This window comes from Myotis yumanensis, unplaced genomic scaffold, assembly GCF_028538775.1.
Source record: "Myotis yumanensis isolate MYYU_CA2020_CCGP unplaced genomic scaffold, mMyoYum1.0.hap1 SCAF_3, whole genome shotgun sequence".
Classification (NCBI taxonomy): domain Eukaryota; kingdom Metazoa; phylum Chordata; class Mammalia; order Chiroptera; family Vespertilionidae; genus Myotis; species Myotis yumanensis.
The window spans coordinates 25,111,021-25,136,256 of record NW_027223754.1 but is presented as its reverse complement, the minus strand read 5'-3'; the positions used below and the strand labels follow the sequence as shown (position 1 = coordinate 25,136,256).

At 38.7% G+C, this 25,236-nt stretch overlaps 1 protein-coding gene across 1 annotated transcript in view; it reads left to right on the top strand.

Moving 5' to 3' along the window:
• The window catches only part of ZMAT4 (zinc finger matrin-type 4), a 330,350-nt gene that overhangs the window by 104,281 nt on the left and 200,833 nt on the right, over positions 1-25,236 (top strand). The window contains exon 3 of the mRNA XM_070408446.1: positions 20,998-21,087. Within this exon, the coding sequence (XP_070264547.1) occupies positions 20,998-21,087 (90 nt within the window). The remainder of the gene's footprint in view (positions 1-20,997; positions 21,088-25,236) is intronic.

Sequence of the window (25,236 nt, the reverse complement as noted above, 5' to 3'; positions counted from 1 at the left end):
GGGCCGACACTCTATCCACTGAGCCAAACCGGTTTCGGCGGGTTATATCTTCTTGAATGAACTTTGGTAGCTTGCATTTTTTCAAGGAATTTTTTCAATTCATTAAAGCTATAGAATTAACATGCATAAAGTTGCTTACTATTTTAATATTTGTAGAATATGTGATACTGTGGCCTCTCTCATTCTTGAGTTTGGTGATTTGTGTCTTCTCTCTCTCTCTCTCTCTCTCTGTTTTTTCTTTTTAATTCTCATCATGGAACCTGCTTAGAGAGAGGAATGAAGAGAGAGAAAGAGAAGGGGATAGAGAAAGAGAGAGGGAGGGAGAGAGAGAGAGAGAGAGAGAGAGATGTGAGAGAGAAACAATCAGTTACTTCCTGTTCTCATCCCGACTGGGGACTGAACTTACAACCCAGACATGTACCCTGACTGGGAATCAAACTGGCACCGTTTTGGTGCACAGGACCATGCTCAACCAACTGAGACGCTCTGGCCGGGATTTTTTTTTTTCTGATCAGTATGACTAGAGGCTTACCAATTTTACTAATCCTATCAAAGAACCAGCTTTTGCATTCGTTAATTTTTCGTTATTTTCTGTTTCAAACTTTCTTGATTTCTACTTTTATTTTTTCTTTCTTCTTCTTTCATTAAAATTAATTGATTTGTTTTCCTAAGTTTTTTTTTGAGATAGAAGTTGAAGTCATTGATTTGAGATCTTTCTTCTTTTCTAATATATGCATTTAGTGCTCTAGTAACCTTGTGATGGTATTTTCAAAGTCTACATCATGAATCACTGAGTGTTAACATTGATTGGGATATTATAAATCATCATGTCCCATCTTTGCATTTTATAGTTAAGAAACCATAAATTAGTAAGCATCTCAAAGTTAATGTTTGTGTTGGTTCACAAACTGGCCCTATTCATGCAAGGCGAGGAGGAATAGAAGAAAGAAGCAGATCACTCCGTATGTGGTAGGCTTAATAAAAAAAGGAACTTATGAGGCTTGTCTTGAGTGGCTGTAAAAAGAATAGATCTTTGCACCCATCCTCATGAGAATCTTAAAAGTTTATATAGAGGCCTTAACTGTGTTCAGTTGCATATTCTGTACAGATGGTCTCAAGGCTATGTCTTTGAAATACTTCCCACTGAGGTAACAGTAGGCAGAGTATACATTCCAAAAGACAGAGGAGGGGTGAAGAGCCTCTGACTGCCTGGGTCCAGCTGGAGGGTCAACTTTCGGTCATGTCCTCTTGATTACCACCTCCAACAGTATGTTCCTTCATTAGTGTTTAAACAGCATCTCTCATGAAACTAGTTTTGGGGTGTTGGACCTATCTTTATACTTAAAACAGATTCTAACCTTCTGTTCTGCTTTAATCTTTGCAACAGATTGCAAAATTACATTCTACCTACTCATCCTTGAACCTAGAATAGCCTTTGGTGGAATGTAACTGCAGTTTTATTCTGTTAGTGTAACCTGTGTTTATATACACCCATAGTAGGGCCCAGATCCTTGAGGAAAGGGAGTGCTTCAGACATACTAAAGCCAAAGAAGGTCAAGAATGTCAGGCTGAAGAAGGATAGTGGATTGAATTCGGGCACAAGGACTGAATGAGAAGAATAAATGAATAAAAGGTGATGTTGAGTTTACACAAGAGAATAACTGGAAAGTACTTGCTGGCTATGTTTTATTGCGGTACACTTGTTTTTGTAGCAATAACTTAACCAAAGTAATCTATGTGCCAGATGACTTCTGCTGGTGGTTTTTGACTCTTGTCCACATATAATATGCTTCAAGCTTTTGGAGAATAAATGAATGAATGATTGTCATGTAGTTGCACATACTATTTACCTGCCATAATCAATGGCTGGTTAAATCCTCTCATAGCTGAAATATCACAGGGTTTTTTTTTTTATTTTGTTTTTGTTTTTTTGTAGAGTTGGTTTCATGTAGTAAAAGAAAACTGGAAAATTAATGGAATACCAACATTAGTTAAGTTCTTCCCTCATCTTGGCCTAGTTCCATAAATTTACTTTCAGCTGAGAGGAACACAGTTTGAAATACCAGGGATTGGATTTAAATACAACGTAGAATCAGCATATCACCCCTTATTAAAGTCCAGAAGAAAGGACTGCACGGAGGAGAACAGATGGTTATGTCTAAGGCACTAATTTCTGCTGGATTCTTAATTCAGCAAAGAAGAAAGGAACCAGCAGCCTCACCTCCCCTTGGCTGCTGTGTTTTGTCATGTAAGCCAGAAACAACTGTGGTGGGCTGTCGAGGAGCTAAAGAAGGCTAAACCCTCCATCCTTTAAAAAAATAATAGTCATAATTTTCCCACCCTTATTCATCAGTTTTCAAAATTTTAGTACATTTACTAGTATATGAAACAGCAAATCAGTCGGCAGGTGAAAAAAAAGTGGGGCAGGCTGAGTTGAAATGTAGTTAAGAGCAGGTGGCAGAGGGAGAGGGCTGTGCATGGTGCTGCACAACCATGTGTGCCCAATCACATTAGGATGAAGACTGTGCTATATCCTCGATGAGAAAATTACCAGTCAGAATGCATGATTACACTGGTTAAGCGCAGCTCAGTAGTTTGGGGCTAACTTTACATATGCATATTTTTCTGTGGGCTGACTTCTGAGAAGAGATTCTGAATCAAAATTAGATTGTCAGGAAAGATGAAGATAAGGAAGAAATTATAGAATACTGACCATGTGTTTGAGAAAGACAAGCAGAACTGAATTTGACCACAGTTCTGTTTCCTCTGCTTTAACTTCAGTTTAATTAATTAGGAGACCAATTTATATATATATATATATACTTCAGATCAACAAGCATTATTTTGGGACACCTACTGTAAATCCTGCCTTGTGAGACTATAGAAGAGTCATATGTTGCCGTTTGCCAAAGTGGTTGTAGTTTGGGGCTACATGAGATAGGCTGGGAAGTTATTAGATATGCATGAAATAGTCTAGGCAGTATTTTATTAATTGCTTAAATAAAAATGATAAAGAGGCAAAAATATATGGTAAAGGCTGTGAGAGGTTAGAATAAGATGACATCAGTGTCTGGAGCAACTGGGGAAGAATTCGTAGACTAGACATAGAAGGGTTATTATAGTTAAGTACATAACGGAAGGCACACATGTATTCCAGGAATTGGGAAGAGAATCACATATAGAGATAGGAATATGTATTTTGTGATCTTATGATGGTAATGGGAAATTATCCTTCACACGTCAGCCTTTCATGTCAGAAAACTGGGTTCAAATCTTGGCTCTATACAAGTTATGTGATCTTGTACAAGTTAAATTTTATTTCACTTCTGGTGCGGAGGAATAAGTTATTCACACTCAGAGTTCATAATGCATTCTCAAAATTGGTCTATGTCAGGTGCCTCTCCTATTATTTATTTACTTATGTACCTTTCTCTCCATATCCTGGGAAGGACCTGACCTTGGGCAGGGCAGCTTTGTGTAGCAGAAGGAATCCTCCAAAGGGTTGCCAGATGAAGGCTGTCTGCTGACTGTACTCCCAGTAGCAGGGACAAGTTCTCTACCAAAGGGGATCTGGGCAGTGCATCTTCATGTCCATCGAAGTGATGAAACTCAGCTATCAGTTCAAATAGTCTGTCTGTTGATTCTATCAATTTTTCTAGATAAATGTTTTCATTGTTTGCAAACAATGAGTTTCAGCTCTTCCCATCTTATTCTTAGATCTCCTTTTCTTTCTTTATGGTGTTAGTGAGAAACTCCAATGCTATGTTCAGTAGCAACAGTGACAGTGGTCATATTTTCATTATTACTAGTATTTAAAGGAATACAATAAAATTTTATTCATTAAGTGTAATAATTATTGTCGATTTTTCAATGATCCATATGGAGATAAGAATATTCCTATCTTTCCTTAGTTTACTAAGTTTTTTAAAAAGTATAAATAAGTGCTGGACTATATCATATGATTTTTCTGCATTGGTTGAGAATATTGTTTTTATTCCTTTAGTCTATTAATGTGATAAATAACATTGATATTTTTTATGTTGTGTCATGCTTGTACTTCTTAGATAATCTATTATTGATCATAATATAATACAAAACCCCACAATATTATATTCAGTTTGTTAATTTTATTTATGGGTTTTGGCATCTACTTAAATATTTTTACTTAATAGACTTTTCTTTTTTTTTTTAAGAGCAGTTTTAGGTTTACAGCAAAATTGAGAGGGATATACAGAGGTTTCCCATGTATAGCCTGCCCCACCTCATACATACCCTCCCTCATTATCAACATCCCAAACCAAAATGGTACATTTGTTCCAATTGATGAACCTACATTGATACATCATAATCATCTTAGGGCAATGGGTTTGGACAGGTGTATAATGACATATATCCATTATGATAATGTCATATACAGTATTTTCATTGCCATAAAAATCCCCTGTGCTCTGCCTATTTATCCCTGCCTCTTTCTAACCCCTAGCAACCACTGATCTTTTTACTGTCTCCATAGTTTTGCCTTTTCCAGAATGTCATATAGTTGGAATCATGCAGTCTGTAGCATTTTCAGATTGGCTTCCTTCACTTAGTAATATGCATTTAATTTTCCTCCATGTCTTTTCATGGCTTGATACCTCCTTTCTTTTTAGCATTGAATAATATTCTATTGTCTGGATGTAACCACAGTTTATCCATTTACCTACTGAAGGACATCTCAGTTGCTTCTAAATTTTGAAAATTATGAACAAAGCTGTTATAAACATCCATGTGAGATTTTTGTGTGACATATGTTTTTATTTAAAACAAATAAATACCAAGATGTATTTTTTTTTCTGATAATCAAAAGAAAATAGAGTTGAACCATGGCTCAACATTCATGAATTTGGTATCTAACACTGGTGGATTTTCATCTGTTAAATCAATAAAATCTCGCATGGTCATGGTATATAATCTTACTATCTAATGGTCCTATTTTTTTTATAATTCTACATTTTTGTTTCATATTGGTACTATATCCTCAACTTCTTAAATATATTTATCATCCTCATTTAAAATTGTTGGTTGCATACTCCAATATCTTTGCTTCACATGGTTTTGTGCACAGCTGCCTGCAAGAATTCTGGTATTCCGGACAAAGACAGGAACATTGTAACAGGGAAATATAATGGCTTCTCTTTGGAAGTATTGAGTTTGAGTAGGGTAGAAGGACACCTAAGGGGAATGTTTTGAAGGAGGTTAGGAAGAGGAGAATGGAGGTTGGGAGGGGGACGGGAAGAAAAGATTGTGAGCAATGAAAGGAGGCAGTCATAGAGGTTGAGAGCTCAGAGGTATCAGAGCATTGCCTCTGCCTACACAGGCTTCTTGCAAGCTCCCCCCTTCTCAGCTTGCTCTTTGCAGATCCCTAGGACTGGTTCCGATTTTGCCTCACATTGAAGTGCAGTCCAGCTGAAGCTGGAGATTGCTCTCGCAATGGACTTCCTTTTCCCTTTCATCTGAGCTTGGCAGCCATAAAGGGGAGGGGAGAGGAGCAGAAAGGTGGGAAAGTAAAGCCTTGGTTTTTAAAAATCCACTTGCCTTCTAAGCACTTAGGGAGCTGGTGGAAAACCTAATTCCCACTCCTAGTAATTCTTATTATTAAGTCTGAAACCTTTCTCTGAAACTTCCTAGATTCTGAATCAGGTGGTCCAGGGGCCAAACTTTGAGGAAAATGGAGAGGAAAAGAACTACCCAGGTCTGGTCTGTATGCAGAGGGGCAGGCAATGTGGTGGGGCCCTGGATTCCTGCATTCTACTCTCTGCTGTCCCCAACATTTCATAGCACCTGGGAAGGTAAACTTCCGGCTCCTTTCAGCTAGGTTTCTCTCTGGTTGCTCCAGTTCAGGGAAAGGAGTGTCATAAGGACTCTGGGAACACCTGGTGAGTATTTATTGATTAAAACAATCTTCTGCTGAACATGTGATCTTTTGGAACCACCTGGCTCGAGAGGAAGATTAGTTCAGAAATTCCCAACTTTTCGATAATCTTGCTATCAGTTCAAAGCAACCTGTAAAAAGACTAAAATCTGGGACTTTGAGTAGGTAAACAGATAAGCTGAAAAGCAGGTGGCGGTGGAGCTGCAGGTGACAACAGAATTGCAGCTGGCAGGCATGAGCGTGTTTCCCCTACAGGTCTGTAGAGTGGTATTAAACCAAACAAATAGAGCTGGGAAAATAAAACATGCTTCTGGGTATTTGACCCTAGGAATTCAAGGGAAAATATTTTTGTTTTCTTGTCACCGAGTGAAGCAAAGCTACTAGCCTGTTTTTCTACTGGCATAGAGGCTGGACCTTCTGATTTCACCAACAGTGAGGAGTCCCAGCCCTGCCCAAGTCACCGGCTGATTCTGCATGAAAAAATCTAGTTCAAATTTGGGAAAACAGTTGGCTATGGAGAAATGGACGTTTTACTGTGTATGTTATTTCACACTGAGAAATGTTCCTAATACATTTCCTTTTTAAAAAATGTTATGTGTACCTAGAAGTATTCTTGAAAATAGGGTGGATATAAAATCTTTGAAAGTAAAGTCACATTTTAAGTTTACCAGAGGAATATAATTTTTTGTAAGTTGGAGAATCACTTTGTTAGGCAGATGTTCTGCTTTTGTTTGTTTTGTTAGTCCATTTTTTTTAAAAAAAATGATTGCTGTGTTTAAAGTGAGGTCAATTGGAGTTATCTTCTGTAGTCTGAGTCACTTAGCTATTTCTTTATTTATCCATTAATTCATTTATTTCAGCTTTATCAAAGTATTATTCACAAGTACTTTGTAAGATCTTTAAAGTATACATTGTGGTGACTCAATATACTTACACACTGTGAAAGGATTTCCCCCATCTAGTTGATTAACACATCTATCACATGTTTATCAAATTTACCCTTTTGTGTATGTGAGAACATTTAAGTTCTACTCTCTTATCAAACTTCAATTATATAATACAATTCTCAACTATCATCACCACTTTTTACATTAGATCCTCAGATCTTATTCATCTTATAGCTGAAAGTTTACCAATCTTTATCAGCCTCTCCTTACTTTCCTCTGCTCCATTCACTGGCAACCACTTTTCTATTCCTGTTTATATGAGTTCTACTATTCATTCATTCATTCATTCATTCATTCATCTTAGGTTCTGTGCATAAGTGATACCATGCAGTATTTTTCTTTGTCTGGCTTCTCTCACTTGGTTTAATGCCCTCAAGGTCTATCAATATGTCTCAGATTGCAGGATTTCCTTTATTTTCATGGCTGAATAATATTCCATCCTACGCATATCATACACCTTCTTTATCCATTCATCTGTTGATGAACACTCAGGTTGTTTTATAGCTTGGCTATTGTGTATTATACTGCAATAAACATGGGAGTGCAAATACCTCTTTGACATCCTATTTCAGTTTTCCTTGAAGTGGGATTCCTAGATTATATGATAGTTCTATTTTTAATTTTTTTGAGGAATCACCTTCCCACCAACAGTGGACAAGGATTTCCTTTCCTTCACACCCTTGCCCACACCTGCTATCTTGACTCTTTGATGATGGTCATTGTAACAGGTGTGAGGTGATATCTCATTGTGGTTTTCATTTCCATTTGTCTGCTTATTAGTAATGTTGAGCACCTTTCCATGTTCACATTGGCCATTTGTATGTCTTCTCTGGAAATATGTGTATACAATTTCTCTGCCAATTTTTAATCAGATTTTTTGTTGTTATTGAGTTATATGAATTCCATATATAATTTGGATATTAACTTCTTCTCAGATATGACTTGCAATTTTTTTCTCTCACTTCATAATTGCCTTATTTATTTATTTTTTACTTATTTATATAATCCTCACTTGAGGACATGCTTTTATTAATTTTAGAGAGAGAGAGGAAGGAGAGGGAGAGAAAGAGAGGAATATTGATCAGCTGCCTCCTGTTTGCAACCTGACTGGGGATCAAACACGCAACCTGGATACATGCCCTAACCGGGAATTGAACCCATGACCTTTTGGTGCACAGGATGATGCTCTAACCAACTGAGCTAACCAAAAAAGCCGGGGCAGTTGCCTTTTATTTTTTGACAGTTTTCTTTGTTGCACAGAAATTTTAGTAGAAGGAAGAAAATATCTACTTAGTGGGAGTGGAAATAAATCAAATAGAGAAAATAGAAAAGATCAATAAAAGTAAAAGCTGGTATTTTGAAAGGATAAACAAAATAGACAAATCTTTATCTAGACTTACCAAGAAAAAAAGGACATAAAAATGAAATTATAAATGAAAGAGTAGACATTATAACTAATACTGCACAAACATTAAGGATCAAAAGAGACCACTATGAATAATTAGATGCCAAATTGGACACTACAAAAATTGGATAAATTCATAGAAATATACAACCTATTAAAACTGAAACATAAAGAAATAGGAAATCTGGACAGATTACTTACATGTAAGAACATTGAATCCGTAATCGAAGACCACCCAACAAAAAAAGTCCAGAACCAGCTGAATTCACTGGTGAGATTCATGAAACATTCAAAAAAGAACTAATACCAATGCTTCTCAAACTCTTCCAAAAAAATTGAAGAGCAGGGAATACTCTCAAACTCATTTTACAAGGACAGTATCACCCTAATACCAAAATCAGACAAGGGCAGTACAAGAAAAGAAAATTATAGCCTAAATCTCTCAACAATATACTAGCAAACTAAATTCAACAACACATGAAAGGGCTCATACACCATGATCAAGTGGGATTTATTCCAGGGATATAAGGATGGTTTAGCACCTGAAAATCAATGAATGAGATTCAACACATTAACAAAATGAATGATAAAAATCAAGTAAAAGTCTCAATAGCTACAGAAAAAGTATTAGGCAAAATTCTGTATCCATTCATGATAAAAAAAAAAAAAACTTTCAGCAAAGTGACTATAGAGAGAATGTACCTCAACATAATAAAGGCATGCAGGAGGCAGCCAATCAGGGATTCTCTCTCATCACTGATGTTTCTATCTCTCTCTCCCCCTTTCCCTTCCTCTCTGATATCAATAAAAATATAAAAAATAAAGGTGATATAAGACAAACCCACTGCTAATATAATACTCAATGGTGAAACACTGAAAGCTTTCCTCTAGATCAGGAACAAGACAAGGGTGCCCACTCTCACTATCTTTTTGTTGTTGTTAATCCTCCCCTGAGGATTTTTTTCCATTGATCTTTTAGGAGGGTGGGAGAGAGGGAGGGAGGGAGGGAGGGAGAGGAGAGAGAGAGAGAGAGAGAAAGAGAGAGAGAGAGAGAGAAGAAGAAGAAGAAGAAGAAGAAGAAGAAGAAGAAGAAGAAGAAGAAGAAGAAGAAGAAGAAGAAGAAGAAGAAGAAGAAGAAGAAGAAGAAGAAGAAGAAGAAAAAGAAGAAGAAGAAGAAGAAAAGAGAGACCCAGCAATCAATTGGTTGCCTCCCACACACACTCCTGACCAGGGCTGGGGATCAAAAAAGCAACCAAGGTACGTGCCCATTCTCACTATTTTTATTCAACATAGTGTTAGAAGTCCTAGCCAGAGCACTTAGGTGAGGCAAAGAAATACAAGATATCCAAATTAGAAAAGAAGTAAAACTACCTCTATTTGCAATGACATAATATCATAAGTAGGAAACCCTAAAGACTTCACCAAAACTGTTAGGACTAATACATTTAGTAAAGTTGTAGGACTCAAATCAACATATAAAAATAAGTTGCACTTCTACACACTAACAATGAAATATCAGAAAGAGAAATTAGAAACAATCCCATTTAAAATTGCATCCAAAATGTCTAGGAATAAATTTATCCAAGGAGGTGAAAGGTCTGTATACTGAAAAATATACTATACTGATAAAAGAAATTGATGAAGATTCAAAAAATTGGGAAATATTCCATGCTCATGGATTGGAAGAATTTATATTGTTAAAATGTCCTTACTACCCAAAGTAATCTATAAGTTCAATGTAATTCCTATCAAAATTTCAAAGGCATTTTTCATGCCTTTGAAATAGAACATACAATTCTAAAATTTGTGTGGAGCCACAAGAGACCCTGAATAGTCTAAGCAATCTTGAGAAAGAACAACAAAGCTGGAGTCATCATACTTCCTGATATTATATTACAAAGCTACAGTAATCAGAACAGTGTGAACAGAATAGAGAGCCCAGAGCTACCCACCTATATATGGTCAATTAATGTATTACAAAGGAGGAAAGAATATACAATGGGGAAAGGACATTCTCTTCAATAAATGGTATTGGGAAAACTGGATCCCTATCTTATGCCATACACCAAAATCTACTCAAAAATGGATTAAAGACTTGAATGTAAGATCTGAAACCATAAAACTCCTAGAAGGAAACATAGGGGGGTAAGCTCCTTGACATCGGTATTGGAATGATTTTTTGGATTTGACACCAAAAGCAAAGGCAAAGGCAAAGCAAACTATAAAACAAAGACTACAGAACAGAAAAAGCTGCTAGCCCTAACTGGTTTGGCCAGTGGATAGAGCGTCAGCCAAGGGTCCCAGATTCGATTCTGGTCAAGGGCATGTACCTTGGTTACTGGCACATCCCCAGTAGTGGGTGTGTAAGAGGCACCTGATCGATGTTTCTAACTATCCCCCTCCCTTCCTCTCTGTAAAAAAATCAATAAAATATATTTTTTTAAAAAAGCTTTTGTTCATAGAGGAGCTACTCTGTGCAGAACTCATTTTTTAATTTAAATTTCTTTATTGATTAAGTTATTTCATATGAGTCCTTATCCCCACATTACCCCCCATTCCCCCCTGTTATCTGTGTCCATTGGTTAGGCCAGTGGTCGGCAAACTGCGGCTCACGAGCCACATACGGCTCTTTGGCCCCTTGAGTGTGGCTCTTCCACAAAATACCACGTGCGGGCGCGCACGTACAGTGCGATTGAAACTTCGTGGCCCATGCGCAGAAGTTGGTATTTTGTGGAAGAGCCACACTCAAGGGGCCAAAGAGCCCCATGTGGCTCTCAAGCCACAGTTTGCTGACCATTGGTTAGGCCTATATGCTTGCATATAAGTCCTTTGGTTGATCTCTCCCCTTTACCCCCACCTTCCCCTACCTTCCCTCTGAGGTCTGATCGATGCTTCTCTGTCTCTGGATCTGTTTTTGTTTATCAGTTTCTGTTGTTCATTATATTCCATAAATGAGTGAGATCATGTGATATTTATCTTTCTCTGACTGGCTTATTTCACTTAGCATAATGCTCTCCAGTTCCATCCATGCTGTTGCAAATGGTAAGAGAAAGTACTTTGTGGGGATGGATCAATAGTATTAAGATAACAAGACATTGAGATTTTAGTCATAAGAATGAAGTTTAATTTGAGAATAATTATATAGTATTGCCATTAAAATAATGGGGTAAAAAGAATCTAATAGGAAAATATATACAGAGTAAAAAGGTCACATGTGAGCCTTGTTGTTGCTGTTGTCCTTATGTGGTTTTCTGGGGGATTGTCCTGCCTTATTCTGCTGGTCATTCCTTTCGTAAGGACAGGGACTCTTGTTAACCTTGTTTTCTCCACAGACTAAACCTCCCTCAAATGAACAGGTGGAATCCGCACTAGTGTTTGCCCACGGCAGTGGTGGGGTTAATCCTGGAAGACTTCACACAGTGATGTTTCTACAATTTTTCTTATTCCAGACATGAACTTTATAAGGGAAACCAAGAGACCTTGGGCAACAGTAGCCCAGGAGGATTTGATAGCAAATCATCCAGTTTTCTCTGACTTCAGTTACTGATCACATTGGCTTTATTTTTCACACATCTCTAACTTTAACTTCTTTACAAGGGGCTTCTGGGGAAATAATAATTTTTGTTTCCCGCCCCCAGACAGCAAAAAGGAGGCCTAGATGAGGTATATAACATGATTTAGCCTTCAGTGTTCTCTTATTTCTCATGTGATTCTGCTTTAAATGCTCAGATATTGTGGAGACATAGTTAGCTCTGTCCTCACACCACAGGAAAATGTTTCCTCCGTGCTTTGGTGGCAATATAACTTTCTGAGTTGCAGGACTTTGATTTAAGATGGCAGTGCATTGATGTAGTCATTTGTGTAGACCGACGGAAGTACAGATTTAGTGTAAATGTGTTTACACAGTCATGAATACTGCACATTCGCACCAAATACATTTTTCTACAAAGAAAATTTATTTTTTCCTAATACTTGTTTAAGATAAGCATTCCTCATTTCAAATGCCCTTTTATAAATGTCTTAGAAAAAAAATGAAGTGACACAGTTTTAGAAACTTTGAGGCCATTATTTTTGCTTATGAAAAATGGACTTCTTATTGTGTATAGAAGAAAACCCAAGAGAGCATCTGGTTTAGATGATGGCACATGTCTTGGCTTGGCTGCCACAGCAACCTACCACAGAATGGTGTCTTGAACAACAGACATTTATTTCTCAGTTTTGGAGAGTAGATGTCTAGGATCAACATGCCAGCAGGTTTGGTTCTGATGAAGCTCTCTTCCTGGCTTACAGATGGCCACCTTCTTGCTGTGTGCTCACAAGGCCTTTACTCTGTGCATGTAGAAAGAGGAAGAGATGGCTGGTGTCTCATCCTTATCATAAAAGGACACTGCTCCTATTGGATTAGGGCCCCACCCTTCTGACTCATTCAACCTTAATTACCTTCCTGAAGGCCCTATCCCAAAATTCAGTAAAATTTAGGATTGGACTTCAACCTCTGAATTTGGGAGAACACAATTCAGTCTACAACAGTGCAAATGCCCAAGATCCTATAATTAAAAAGTAAGATATATAATACCCTAGCCCAACAGCCTACATGTCTGACCACAGATTGAAAAAGATGACCACACTAGCATCTGGTGAGTCAGGTTCTCACAAGCATGGGAGGGACTGACTCTGCTTGTTCCAAACCCATTCCTTAAAAGCAGGATCTGCTTGTGCCACTGTGCCTGCAGCAATGCAGTTCACTCTGAATCCTGACTTGCGTACCAGGGGCAGCAGTTTCTCAGTTCCTTCAGAGTGTACGCTCCAAGCTCAGTCTTCATCAGTTCACCTGCTGAGAGTTCTTCCTCCAGCGTGCACACTCTGCAAAATGCCTGCAGTTGTTTCTTCGAATTCTCTCTGGTCTGCAGGCTCCCTGTTTCTCTGACTTGTACTGCAACAGTGGGTTTAGAAGCGGAACTAGTTGGGTGTTGGGCTTGATTTTATTTTTAGAATGGAAGGGAATCCATAACAATAATGGGCACAATACTTCCACACAATTGGTTTAATTAATCAAGGGTCTTGGGCTCTTGTTCTGGGATGGCCTCTTTCTTTCATTCATGCATTCAGTTACTCAATCAACAAACCTTTACCTACTATGTATCAGGCATGGTAATAGATTATAGGGATGTGACAATGAACAAACAGATCTAATTCCTGTTCTCTGAGAATTTATAAGTGGTGGGATCCTGAGCAAGTTCCTTGGTCTTTCTGAGATTTATTCCCTCTTCTTAAGGAAGGACAATTAAAATGGTAAATCATCAATGTTGAAAGGGATTGATTTTTATTTTTTTCTCTAATTACTGGAATAATTATTTCTCTTAAGGAACTGGAAGATCCCAAAACAGCATACATAAGAAAAATTAAAGTCACCTGTGATCCATGATAAATAGTGTTCATCTTTTGCTGTGTTTCTTCCCAGACTGTTGCTACATCTATGAATACACATGTATGTACACACATATATTTTTGTTTAGAAAATTTGGCATCATTTGTAGTCTGGTTTGAAATGGAGGTTTTTTCCTTAGATTTGTTTTATAGATATTTTTTATGTCATTGAATGTTATTAGTATGCTTGTTAATGGCAGCTTGGTGATCTATCATATAGACATATCATAATATTTAACTATCTCATTTAGGACATTTAACTTATTTTCTCATTTTCACTAATATAAACATATGGCAATACATGCCTCTGATTGCTTCCTCAATATAAATTCATAGAAGTAGGATTGTCAGCTCAAACAAGTTTTTGCCTGTTGAATATATATTGCAAAATTTCCACCCAGGAAGCTTGTGTCAATTTATATGCCTATTAGCTACATACAAGAGTCTTGTTTTTTTTCTGTATCTTCACCAACATAGATTATATTTTGAAAATCTGTGCTTTTTTAAGAGATGAAAATGTATATATTTTTAAGTTTAAAAATTACAACGTAGAATTTGGATGAACTTTTTATGTATCTTTTAGTTATTTCCATGTCTGTAATTCCTACTTATATCCTTTGCCTATTTTAATATTGTTTTTTCCTTATAAATTTGTTAGAGCACTCTTTCTCTTAAAGGTATTAAATTATTTTTTTATGTATTGCAAATATTTTTTCTATTTTGTGGTTTGCCTCTTACACACAGGGTGGGGCAAAAGTAGGTGTACAGTTGTGAATATGCAAAACAGAGTTTTTCTTATACTAGTATTATTATTTATTGATCATTGTATTATTTTCCATAAGCATATGCATTTCAGATTAACAACACATTTTTTAAATTATAGCTATTAGTTCTGCTTCTTTTGCTTTGTTGTTTAGAAAGCTTTTAGATCACACAGTTAGATATATTTTTCTAGTTTCTTTTTGGTTGTAAAGTATCGAGTCTATTTTGGGGATTTCTGTATCTGTTTATTCTGCCACGTTATATTTGTTCTGGTCTTTTGTATACAAGGTCTCCAGTACCATTTTCCCTTCCTCCTTTATATCCTAATCCTCTACATTGTAGAAAGTGTCTCTACCTTGACTTTCACAGTGATTTTCTGTGTTGATTCTGGTTTTGAACTTCTGTGAAAGACCTTCAAAATTAAGCTATGGTATGTTTACTGTCCTTAACACAGACAGTACATCTTCATTTTAATCAGTTGTCCTATCTTATCTTTTAACTTTTATCCTCAGTTTGGATTTTCTTAATGACATGAAACATGTACCATTTGAAACTTTCTTCTATTTTTCTAGTAAATATTTTGCAATGAAAATAATCCCTGATGTCTCCTCTTTGAGAGTTTTCCAAAGTCCTGTTTTGCATTATAGAGTCTTTTCATAGGTGCCACTCATCCCTGGCAGAACAGAAATCTGTTACGTAGGCCTGACACATGTCCCCAGTGTGTGTGGCTTGGCTTTGGCTCTTCTCATAGAATCTTCTGAGCATCTTCTGATCCAATTTTATCTGTGGCACTTGGTGTATTTTCACTCGTTCTAGGGTGAGGACCACAAATACCAAGAGTCTGACATCCAAGGCTTCCAGAGAATGACTGACTGACGAGAGAGAGGGTTTCCATCTCCCAGGAAGAAGGGGAAGGTGCCCAGGAAGAGCCCAACTTCACACTCTAAGGTTGAGGGGTGTCGGGGCTGAGCCCCAGACCATTTTAGTGGCCCAGCAGCCCGGGTAGAGGTCTACAACTTGGGCCTCGGGCAGTTCCAGCAGAGGAGTTTTATTTCTTCCTTCTCTGTGTTGGTGAAGCCTCCTCTAGGCCCCAGTTTTCTCTTTCTAGGTTTTTAGTTGGTCCATCGTCCACTCTAGGTTTCTGTATCCAACCTCCCTCCTGTGGAACTCAGGAAAGGTACATCACTCTGGGAAAGAAGCCCACTCATCAGAGGAATCCCCACCACTCTCTTTGGCTTATGTGCAATTCCTAGTGAAGTTATGCTATGGCTTGTCTGGGGCTCAGCCCTGGCACCCCTCAACCTCGGAGTGTGAAGGGCACCTTCCCCTTCTTCCTAAGGGATGGAAACCCTCTCTCTCTCATCAGTCAATCATTCTCAGGAAGCCTTAGATGTCAGACTCTTGGTATTTGTGGTCCTCACCCTAGAATGGGTGGAAATACAGCAAACATTTAGGTGGAGATAGCTAGAAATTGGTAGCATGTGAGAACCACTCTTCTGTAATTATCAGGTTGTTTCAGACTTTTTCTTATAGTTCCTGGCTTATTTTAGTGGGTTTCTAGAGGAGATATAATTAGATACCTAGGATGAAATAAGATGGTGAAGAATTAACTAGGAAATCAGGAATGGATCCTAAAGCTTATTTGAAATAACACCTCTCTTGCCAGCCTCACAACTGTGATTTGAGGATAAAATGAGCTGGTAAATGTGAAAAAATTTTAAAGGCTGTTTAGAGCATTATACAACTACAAAGTCGCTTTATCTCCACATTTTATGAGACCAAAATCAGGAGCCTTGGAAGCAAATTTGAGTTGCAATTTTTTTTTTAAAGTTATATGTGATAATGGAAGATGTCTATTTAAGTGAAGCACAAAGCCATTCTATTTCCATGTGGTTCGCCCTCTTCTTTCACAGCAGTACATCTGAAATAGAGGTTTGTCTTGTTCCCCCCCAAGAGAAGGCTGGCCTGAATTTCCACTTTAGACTAGTTCTTTGAGTGCCAAGAGATTGTTTCAGCAAAAAAACCAATCTGCAGATAGGTCTGCCCCCGCACAATGCCAGCCATCGGGGGCAAGAGCTCTAATTAAAATGGAAGAGTTGGTAATTTTCGGCCTATCTGGGAAGCTTAAAGCTGATGTGGTTTGAATGAAAGTAATGACTTTTGCTTAAAATGCAAATATTAATGCAAAAAAAAAAAAAGAGCTGGGACTGACTCTTGGTGCAATTGAAAGATTATAATTTCTTTTTCATGCCTTCCCTTAGAGTAATTGTCCTTTTTCCTCCTGAAACTCTGCAATAGATGCATTTAACATGCAGGGCACTTTTTTCTCTTTAATGTTTCTTCCAGTTGGCAGCATGTCTGTCTTTTTAAAGTATTAGAAACAGTGCAAATGTTAAGTATTAATAAATCTTCGAAAAAGTCAGAAGGATTTGTTGTTGTGTATGTTTATTCGTGTGGCGTGAGCCAGTTTCAGAAGCAGCTTTCTCCCAGGTCTTCTCAGTTTGGTTGTCTGAATAGTGTTTGTCACCCAGCCCCATGGTCTCAATTTAGACACCAAAAGCCAAAGTGACCACATTGTGAAAAGCACACATGTTTACCCTGACACATTTGTTTCTACCAAAATAAAGTTTTAAAATTTGAATTAACATGCATTGCTTTGGTTTAAGGATGCGTACCTAATTACCAAGTATTGCAATAAAAATGTGTGTGTTGAACATTAAGACATTTACAAAGGTAGGTGGAAATGTGGTTAATTATACTAGTACTGTACATGTGAAAAGCATTCCAGCTCCTTGCTATTTTTTTACTAATTACAATCATTGTGAGTAAAAAGTATACTTAATGAGGAGTTGCAATGGCTTGAACATTGCAAAGTTATGGTTATCATTAAGGAAAACTTATAGCAAGAAAAAATTAAAACTACCCATATTTCCTCTACCCTAATAAATCATGCTCCCCCCACCTCTTATTGATATACTAATGATTTTTTATATAGTTGCAATGACAGTATATGAGCACCATTGAGTTTAGCATTTTTCATTCAACATTCATTATGTAGAAAGCATGTCTTTTTTCAATTTCCAACTGCACATTATGGCTTTCTGGGGGTGTTTGTCAAACAAGCATTTGTTTCCCATTATTTATTCATTTATCTCTTTTAAAATATATTTTTATTGATTTCAGAGAGGAAGGGAGAGGGAGAGAGAGATAGAAACATCAATGATGAGAGCGACTCATTGATCAGCTGCCTCCTGCACGCCTCCTATTGGGGACCGAGCCCGCAACCTGGGCATGTACCCTTGACCGGAATCATACCCAGGACTCTTCAGTCCACAGGCCGATGCTCTAGCCACTGAGCCAAACAAGCTAGGGCTGGCATTATTTTTTGTTTTTTTTTAGATAATACCAAAATGAACATCTTTGCTCAAATTTAATTTTAACTTTCTGTGGGGAAGGTTTTATTTTTAGAATAAATAGAAGGAAGTGAGATTACCATGCCAAATATCAAGCAATTGAGTTAGTTAAGTGGTGGAGGACAGCCAGGTGAAGGAAGTCACTGTAGGTGACTCAGAGTGTCCTGCCTGGAGAAAGAAGTGAGTGAGCCTTAGGGGGGGGGGGGGGGAGTGAGGGGCGTAAGGAAGGCTCACACCGCTGCACCCTGCTGTTGAATGGTGCTGAAGACACCCCAGTGCTGAGGCTGGGCCGGTGTTGAGTGCCCCAGAACATTCTGCTGGGAACCTCTTTCTTTTTCTCAACCAGCATCCTTAGGAAATGGTTTTGGGTGTGAATCAGCCCGACTGGGAGGGCCACTCCACACGCCTCTCATTGTCTTTGGAGTTTTTACTTCCAGTCCAAAGTCAGGGTTGGCTGGTGCCTGGGAGGCGTTGGATCCGGCCTTGGCAGCCTGGAAAAGCAGTGAGAGGGGAAAGAGGTGACCACACAAAAGGGCCACACCTGCAGTATCATTCCCAAATCAGGCTGTTTCACTTCACTCACACACAAGGGCAAAAGTAGTATCTGTAGGGGAGTCAGTCCTCCTCCCATCAGAGTTGGAGCTGGGGGAACTGGTGGAGAAAAACCAGCATTTATGAACAGCAATTGGTAACATTTGATAATACTCCTTAAACCCCAACATCTCTCCTCGTAGCATGGCTTCATAGCAGAGTTTACTATTTATTTCTGTTTCTTTTCAGTTAACAAGTTCTTGCTAGTTTATCAAACTGCAATTAAATAACCCAGTGAACTCTGCCTTTGCTGGGAAGAGTCTTTATAAAATAAGGGTAATATTTTAGGAAAGAGAAAAAAAAACCAGTCACAAAAAGGCTGCATTATGAGATTTCCAATTTTGCCACAATTTTATTCTCTGAGAATCCAGGGCTTTGAATAGATTGATGATGTAGGAACTGTGATAAGAAATTTTTCTATGGTAACAAATGAAAAATTGAAAACCCACTTCAGCCATATTTGAGTTCTCATTATTATCACTTTGTCTTTTCACCAATTACCTGTCTGCTGTGCTTTTCACCAGCCCAGGCTCTGTGGCCACAGTCAGCAGCTTGTGTGTTTTCTTTTTTTTTTTTTTTAATGTTCTTGTCTATAGCAGTATATTCCTAATGTTACCACTACCTCTTCTTACAAAAGGCATACAGAACTGTAGAAAATGTGTACATATTTTAGTAGTCAACTTATTTATCTGGAAAAAGAAAAAATACCAGTTTGCACTGAGTCGTTCTCAAAAATGTGGAGACTGAACAGTAGAGTTGAAATCATTTGACACGGGTTCACTTAGGTCTCTATTTCTCTGTCCTACTAATCTTCCAGATAAGCCTGGCTTTAAAATTACTATGCATCCTAGCTCTTGCCAGTGTGGCTCAGTTGGTTGAGCACGACCCCATCCAATGAAGGGTCATGGGTTCAATTCCCAGTCAGGGCACATACTCTGTGAGTTCTGTTCCCCACTGGGGTGTGTATGGGAGGCAAGTGAGCAACTGATCGATGTTTCTTTCTCACATTGATGTTTCTCTCTCTCTTCCTTTCTCTCTCGCTCTCAAAAAAATTCAATTAAAATAAATAAAATTACTATGCATCCTAGAAATGGATACAAATGCATTACGAATCAAACCAGTGCTTCTACATATTTTTCATGTTACAATAGCACTTTTAAACCCATTTAAAGGCCTTCAAAGTATTCAGGGACTGTTTAGAAGCACAGTGTTCTCGCTCTAAGCATAAAAAAGGAATTAAAAAAGTGATTAATGAGGAAAACCAGACAGGAAGGATTTACAATATATCTTGTAAACAAGATGCAATTTGCTGTGTGACTAATCAATGAAGACAAACCATCATCCAGGAGATTGGCTAGAACCCAACTGTCAGTAAAGGCAAAATGGAGCTGAGGCCTGGAAAAGGAGAAATAATCTCTGAGTAAAAGAAGGGGACGGAGGATTAGAATTAGGTAGAAATAAATTCAAGGCAAATTCACATTATAGATTCCACGTATAAGTAGAATCTAATGAACAAAATAAATTGATAAACAAAATAGATCCAGAGACAAAGAAGCATGGAACAGACTGGCGAATCTCAGAGGGAATGAAGGAGGAGGGGAGGTGAGATTAACCAGAGAATTTATATGCATATATGCATAACCCATAGACACAGACACTAGTGCGGGGCAGGCCTGCCTGGTTGGGGCAGGGCAGAGCAGGATGGAGGGAGTCAATGGGGGGGGGAAATGGGGATATCTGTAATACTTTCAATAATAAAGGTAAATTAGAAAGAAATCATATTATAGAGACTATAGAACTGCAATGTTCTTTAAAGTCGAGGGGATTTTGGGTGGAGTCTCAATTGGACAAAAGAGTAGAGGAAAGATGGGACTAAAGAAGGGTCAGTTTCTCCAGGCTGAGCGTGGACTCCTCAGCAGGCAGAAGTGGATAGTCCTGCTAATCCTGCAGGACAGGAGGCTTTTTTTTGTCCACAGGGTGTGCTACAGGCATGGAGCTTGAGCTCTGATCAGACCTCAGATGAACAGATGATATTTTTTGTTTGCTCAGGACATCTGACTTTGGGAAGCTCTTTTGATAGCTTATTATTGAGGTTCAGGTACGGGAACCGAGGAGATGGCTTCTGTTGGAGATGCTGTGGTGCCTGACTCCCGGGGGCATGGCTCCTTAGGGCAGGGCACAGGCGTGAGAGAGAAAGTAGAGAACCTGGCTCTTCATCATAGTTGAACCCTGTATGATTCCTTCTGCTAACCTGTTCTTACTTTTGAGAACAATTAAATATATTATCCATTCCAAGCTAAAAGATCCCAAAGCTCTTACCTTTCTTCATTAAGTGTGTTTTCTAATCCTCAAATTATATTGGCTTTATGACCTTGGGCAGGTCACTTAACCTATCTGAGCTTTATCCCACTTAACTCACAGGAGCGTGCAGAAGTGTTTTCTAATAAAAGTGCTTATTGGCATTTGCAGTCACGGGCTGTGTTTGCAAGGATTTAAAATGCCTTCTCTTTTTCAGTATCTGCTTTTGCTTTTCCTTCCCAGAGTCGAAAACATGCAAGCAAAGTCCGACTGTACTACATGCTTCACCCCAGGGACGGTGGGTGTCCTGCCAAGAGGCTCCGGTCAGAAAATGTGAGTATCTGGCACCTTGTGATATCCTTAGGCAATTTGTTGTGTTTGCTAAGAACTTTGCAGATCAAGGAATTGTAGCCACATCCAGCGTAGTTGGAAAGCTGAGTGAGTGGAAACAGTTCTCATTAAGTATTATAAAAAATATTACATGTAAGCAAGCCTTCCCTTTTTCCTGCCAGAACTTGCCAATGTGGTAATGAGGACTTTTTGATGATAACTGTGCTGGGACCAGGCAGAGGTCCCTAAAGAATGCACAGAAGTGCCAGTACAGAGAGGGGCTGGGTGAAAGAGACAAGAGCCATCAGAAGACAGAGTAGGGGACATGACCTAAGAGGCAAACCTGCTAGAATAACAGATACTTTGCTTTTTACATATTTTATTTTCTCTTTGGTGTGTAAAACAGGATGCCAATTTGTTCATTTATAATGAGGACTGTACATATCTTGCAAATAAAAATAATCAGTTCTTTATTTCTGTGAATCTCTTTGGTTTGTTCATTTGTTTTGATTTTCTAAGAAAAATTCCACGTATAAGTGAAATCATGTGGTATTTGCCTTTCTCTGTATGACTTATTTCAATTAACATAATACCCTCTACATCCATTCATGTTGTTGCAAATGGCAGGATTTCATTATTTTTATCACTGAGCAATATTCTAATATATATAAACATCTTATTTATCCATTCAACCCATTCATCTAGCAATAGACACAAAGGTTGCTTTCATATTTTGGCTATTACTAGTCATGCTGCAATGAATATAGGTGTGCATATATCTTTTCAAACTAGTGTTTTCATTTTCTTTGGGTTAATACCCAGAAGTGCAATTGCTGGGTTGCATAGCAGCTCTATTTTTAGTTTTTTGAGGCATTTCCATACTGTTTTCCATAGTGGCTGCACCAATTTTCAGTCCCACCAACAATGAGAGACATATTCATAGCCATGAGAAACACTGAGGATTAAACACAGACATTCCTTAACCTCTGAGTCAGAGGAGGCTGCAGGTATAGAATTTATACCCTTCTCAGCTTGTGATCCTGTTTCCTTTGCTGCCACATAGATGCTGGTCTTCTTTATTAAAAATTAATACATAATCATTGAAGAAACTTGACAAAGCTGTACTTGTATATTCTTCACAAGGAAGAAAAGAGAGAGTGAGAATGGCATATGACCAAAGGTAGTGAGCATTGGGGCTGGTGCTGTTAACGCATTGCAAGCGTGCCTGTTAGCATCACAAAGTGAACTGCTCATTCACAGATACTGGTAATCTGGAACACTGTGGAGTTTTCGTTTCTGCCTCAGTGAAGCAGCATTTAGAGCTTATTGGAGGGAAAGGATGCCATGAAAACTTGGCAAGTGCTAAGATGTGGGACTGAGTCTAGTTCTGCCAGTGCTCAGCCTTATGGCTTTGGACAGGTAGTTGATCTCTGTGAGCCTCAGTTTCCTCAATACCGCTAAATAATCATACTTTCTCACTGGGCTTTGGAATATGAAATGAAAGAATAGGTAGTGAGGTGCATTGTTACATGTCAGGCATTGAGGAAGGAGAGGTAAATAAGACACAGACTTGTATAAAAGAAACTCATAATATAGTGAGGGAGATTAACATTGTATAAAAAATAGATATAATGCCACCATGTAGGTGTTTCTTAACATTCTTCACAAAGTCCCATGGAAACAAAGAACAAGTGATTATGCCAGGGAAATCCTACCAGGGAGGGTGTTACTCAAGAGTTGGCATTTGAGTTGGGGTCTTTGGTCTTGAATGGATTGTACTGGATGGAGGCAGTAGGAGTGAGAAAGGAAGACAGGGGCATTCTATCAAAAGGATGTATGAAAGCACAGGAGAGTCAGCCTAAGCCAGTTCCATGTTACCTCAGAGTCCTTTAGCTACACTGGAGTCATGCTTTCCATCAGGTATCTATTAGAAGAGAGACAGAATTAGTTTTTTTTTCCCTTCAAAGTTATCCAGCAAAGGGGTCTGTATTGCTTTACTCAATAGCCATTTAGTGTCTTATCCCAATAGTCAGAGACATTGAGTGCAGGGACACTTGACAATGAGCTGAATCCATTCAAATTCTGACCATGAATGTTGTACTTTTATCTGAGCTCCTGGGGAGGGCGTGGTCAGACAGACAGAAAGGGGGCACTGGACGCAAGCTGTGCTCCTCCAAGACATGGTGTTGCTACTCTGGTCAGACCCATGATTCACCCACTCAGGCTCAGTTTATGGAGTGAAAGATTTTTGAGTTTTAGATCAAGATGTACTTGAAAGGATTTGAGGGATTTTTCCTTTGATGTATCTCTATTTTGAAAATGTTGATCTACCTTTGATTTATTAAATCATTTTCTTATGACTTATTAGTGTTAAAGCAAATGAGTAAACAGGAAAAACAATATAGTGATCTTACTTTTGAAAGACATGGTTGGAGCTTTTATGAGGCTATGTGAATATTTCATAGGTGAATGTATGATTTCCACTAGGTGAGTGGTTGGCAAACTGTGGCTCACGAGCCACATGCGGCTCTTTGGCCCCTTGAGTGTGGCTCTTCCACAAAATACCACGTGCGGGCGCGCACATACAGTGCGATTGAAACTTTGTGGCCCGTGTGCAGAAGTCGGTATTTTGTAGAAGAGCCACACTCAAGGGGCCAAAGGGCTGCATGTGGCTCGCGAGCCGCAGTTTGCCGATCACTGCACTAGGCATTTTGGCATACTGGATGAAGTGCAGAGGTCACACCCTGTCCCTCTCCAGGGCTCGGAGAGTCACTGTTGCTAATTATTTGGGCAAACTTTGTTTTGTACAGACTCATTCCTAAGTATTAAGAGACTGAGTATACAGATGGACAACGGCAAGGTCATATATAAAAACAGAACTTTGTCCAGAAAACCAAGCCTTTAATGCACAGTAACCATCCCAGAAAGTCTGCCTAAATCAGACTGATAGGAATTCTGACCACTGTCCCTAGTAACCACCCAGGGAAGCCAAACAGTGACCTTGGTAACAATAGTCCCCAAATGGACAGGGCTTGATTACTACCTTTTAGCTTCCCTAATTTTTGTCCTCACTTCCAACTTAGGACCAACCAGAAAAAGCCACCTATGCTTCCTAACCAATCACAGAGGATGTCCTCTTCTAGTTAACCCACTTACAGCTCCCTCACACCAGGGCCTCCCTTTTATCCATCATAAAGCTTTCCCCCTTTTCTGCTTGCCTTTGAATCTCCTCCAAATACGTGACAGTGGCTGATTCTTTGCTATAGCAAGCTTTGAATAAATAACCTTTCTTGTGCTCATTGGGTGGGTCTTTATTTGGTTGGTCTGTAAAATGGGATAACAATAATATCTAACGTACAAGTTTGTCATAAGGCCCAACTGAGGTGACATTTATGTAGTACTTTGCTTTCAAAGTGCTTTCTGCGTGCTTTATTATTATTATTGATCCTCTTCCCACCAGCACCTGTGTTCTTGGAAGGATGTAACACTTTCTTCCACCTGCTTTTCCATTTCTGCCCATGCTCCCATCTGCCCTGCTTCCAGGAGCTGGGATTTGCATGCCAGTGTCACAGGGTTGAGAGCAGTTTCCTGGCTTCCCTGAATACCCAAGTGAGAGGCTTCTAAAAAGAGAAAACTTACCGCTGCCTTTCCAGACCCTGACCTCTAAAGAACCTTGTGCCCTCAGTGATTCCTGAGATTGGTGGGGCTGGTGAGTAATGGCAGCCATCCTTCCCATCCCCTTCTTAGCCCTCTGGAATACATAGGAACTGCACATTTACATGCAGATAAATGGCAAGGTCTACTATTATTGCTAAGTCCTATTATCATTTCTATGGCAGGTCATTTGACCGTTTGTTGCTCTTGTTGTTTAAAAACTTAAATTTATTTTTGTCTGCTGTCCTGGCATTCCTAGCGTTTAAAATTCCTCCTTCATATGCTTTTACTTTTCAGAATCATCCTTTGGGTCTTCTATTTTTTTTCCCCTTGAAAATTTAGAGCAAGACATCTTCCCCTTGATGCCACAGAGTAAAATTACACGTGAAATAAATTGTTATAGTTGATTGCTTTAGAGCGACTTTCAGTAATCCCCTGAGCGTTGGAGCCAAGAACAGGCTTCAGCAATCCTCTAGTGCATTGATAATCACAGTCTTT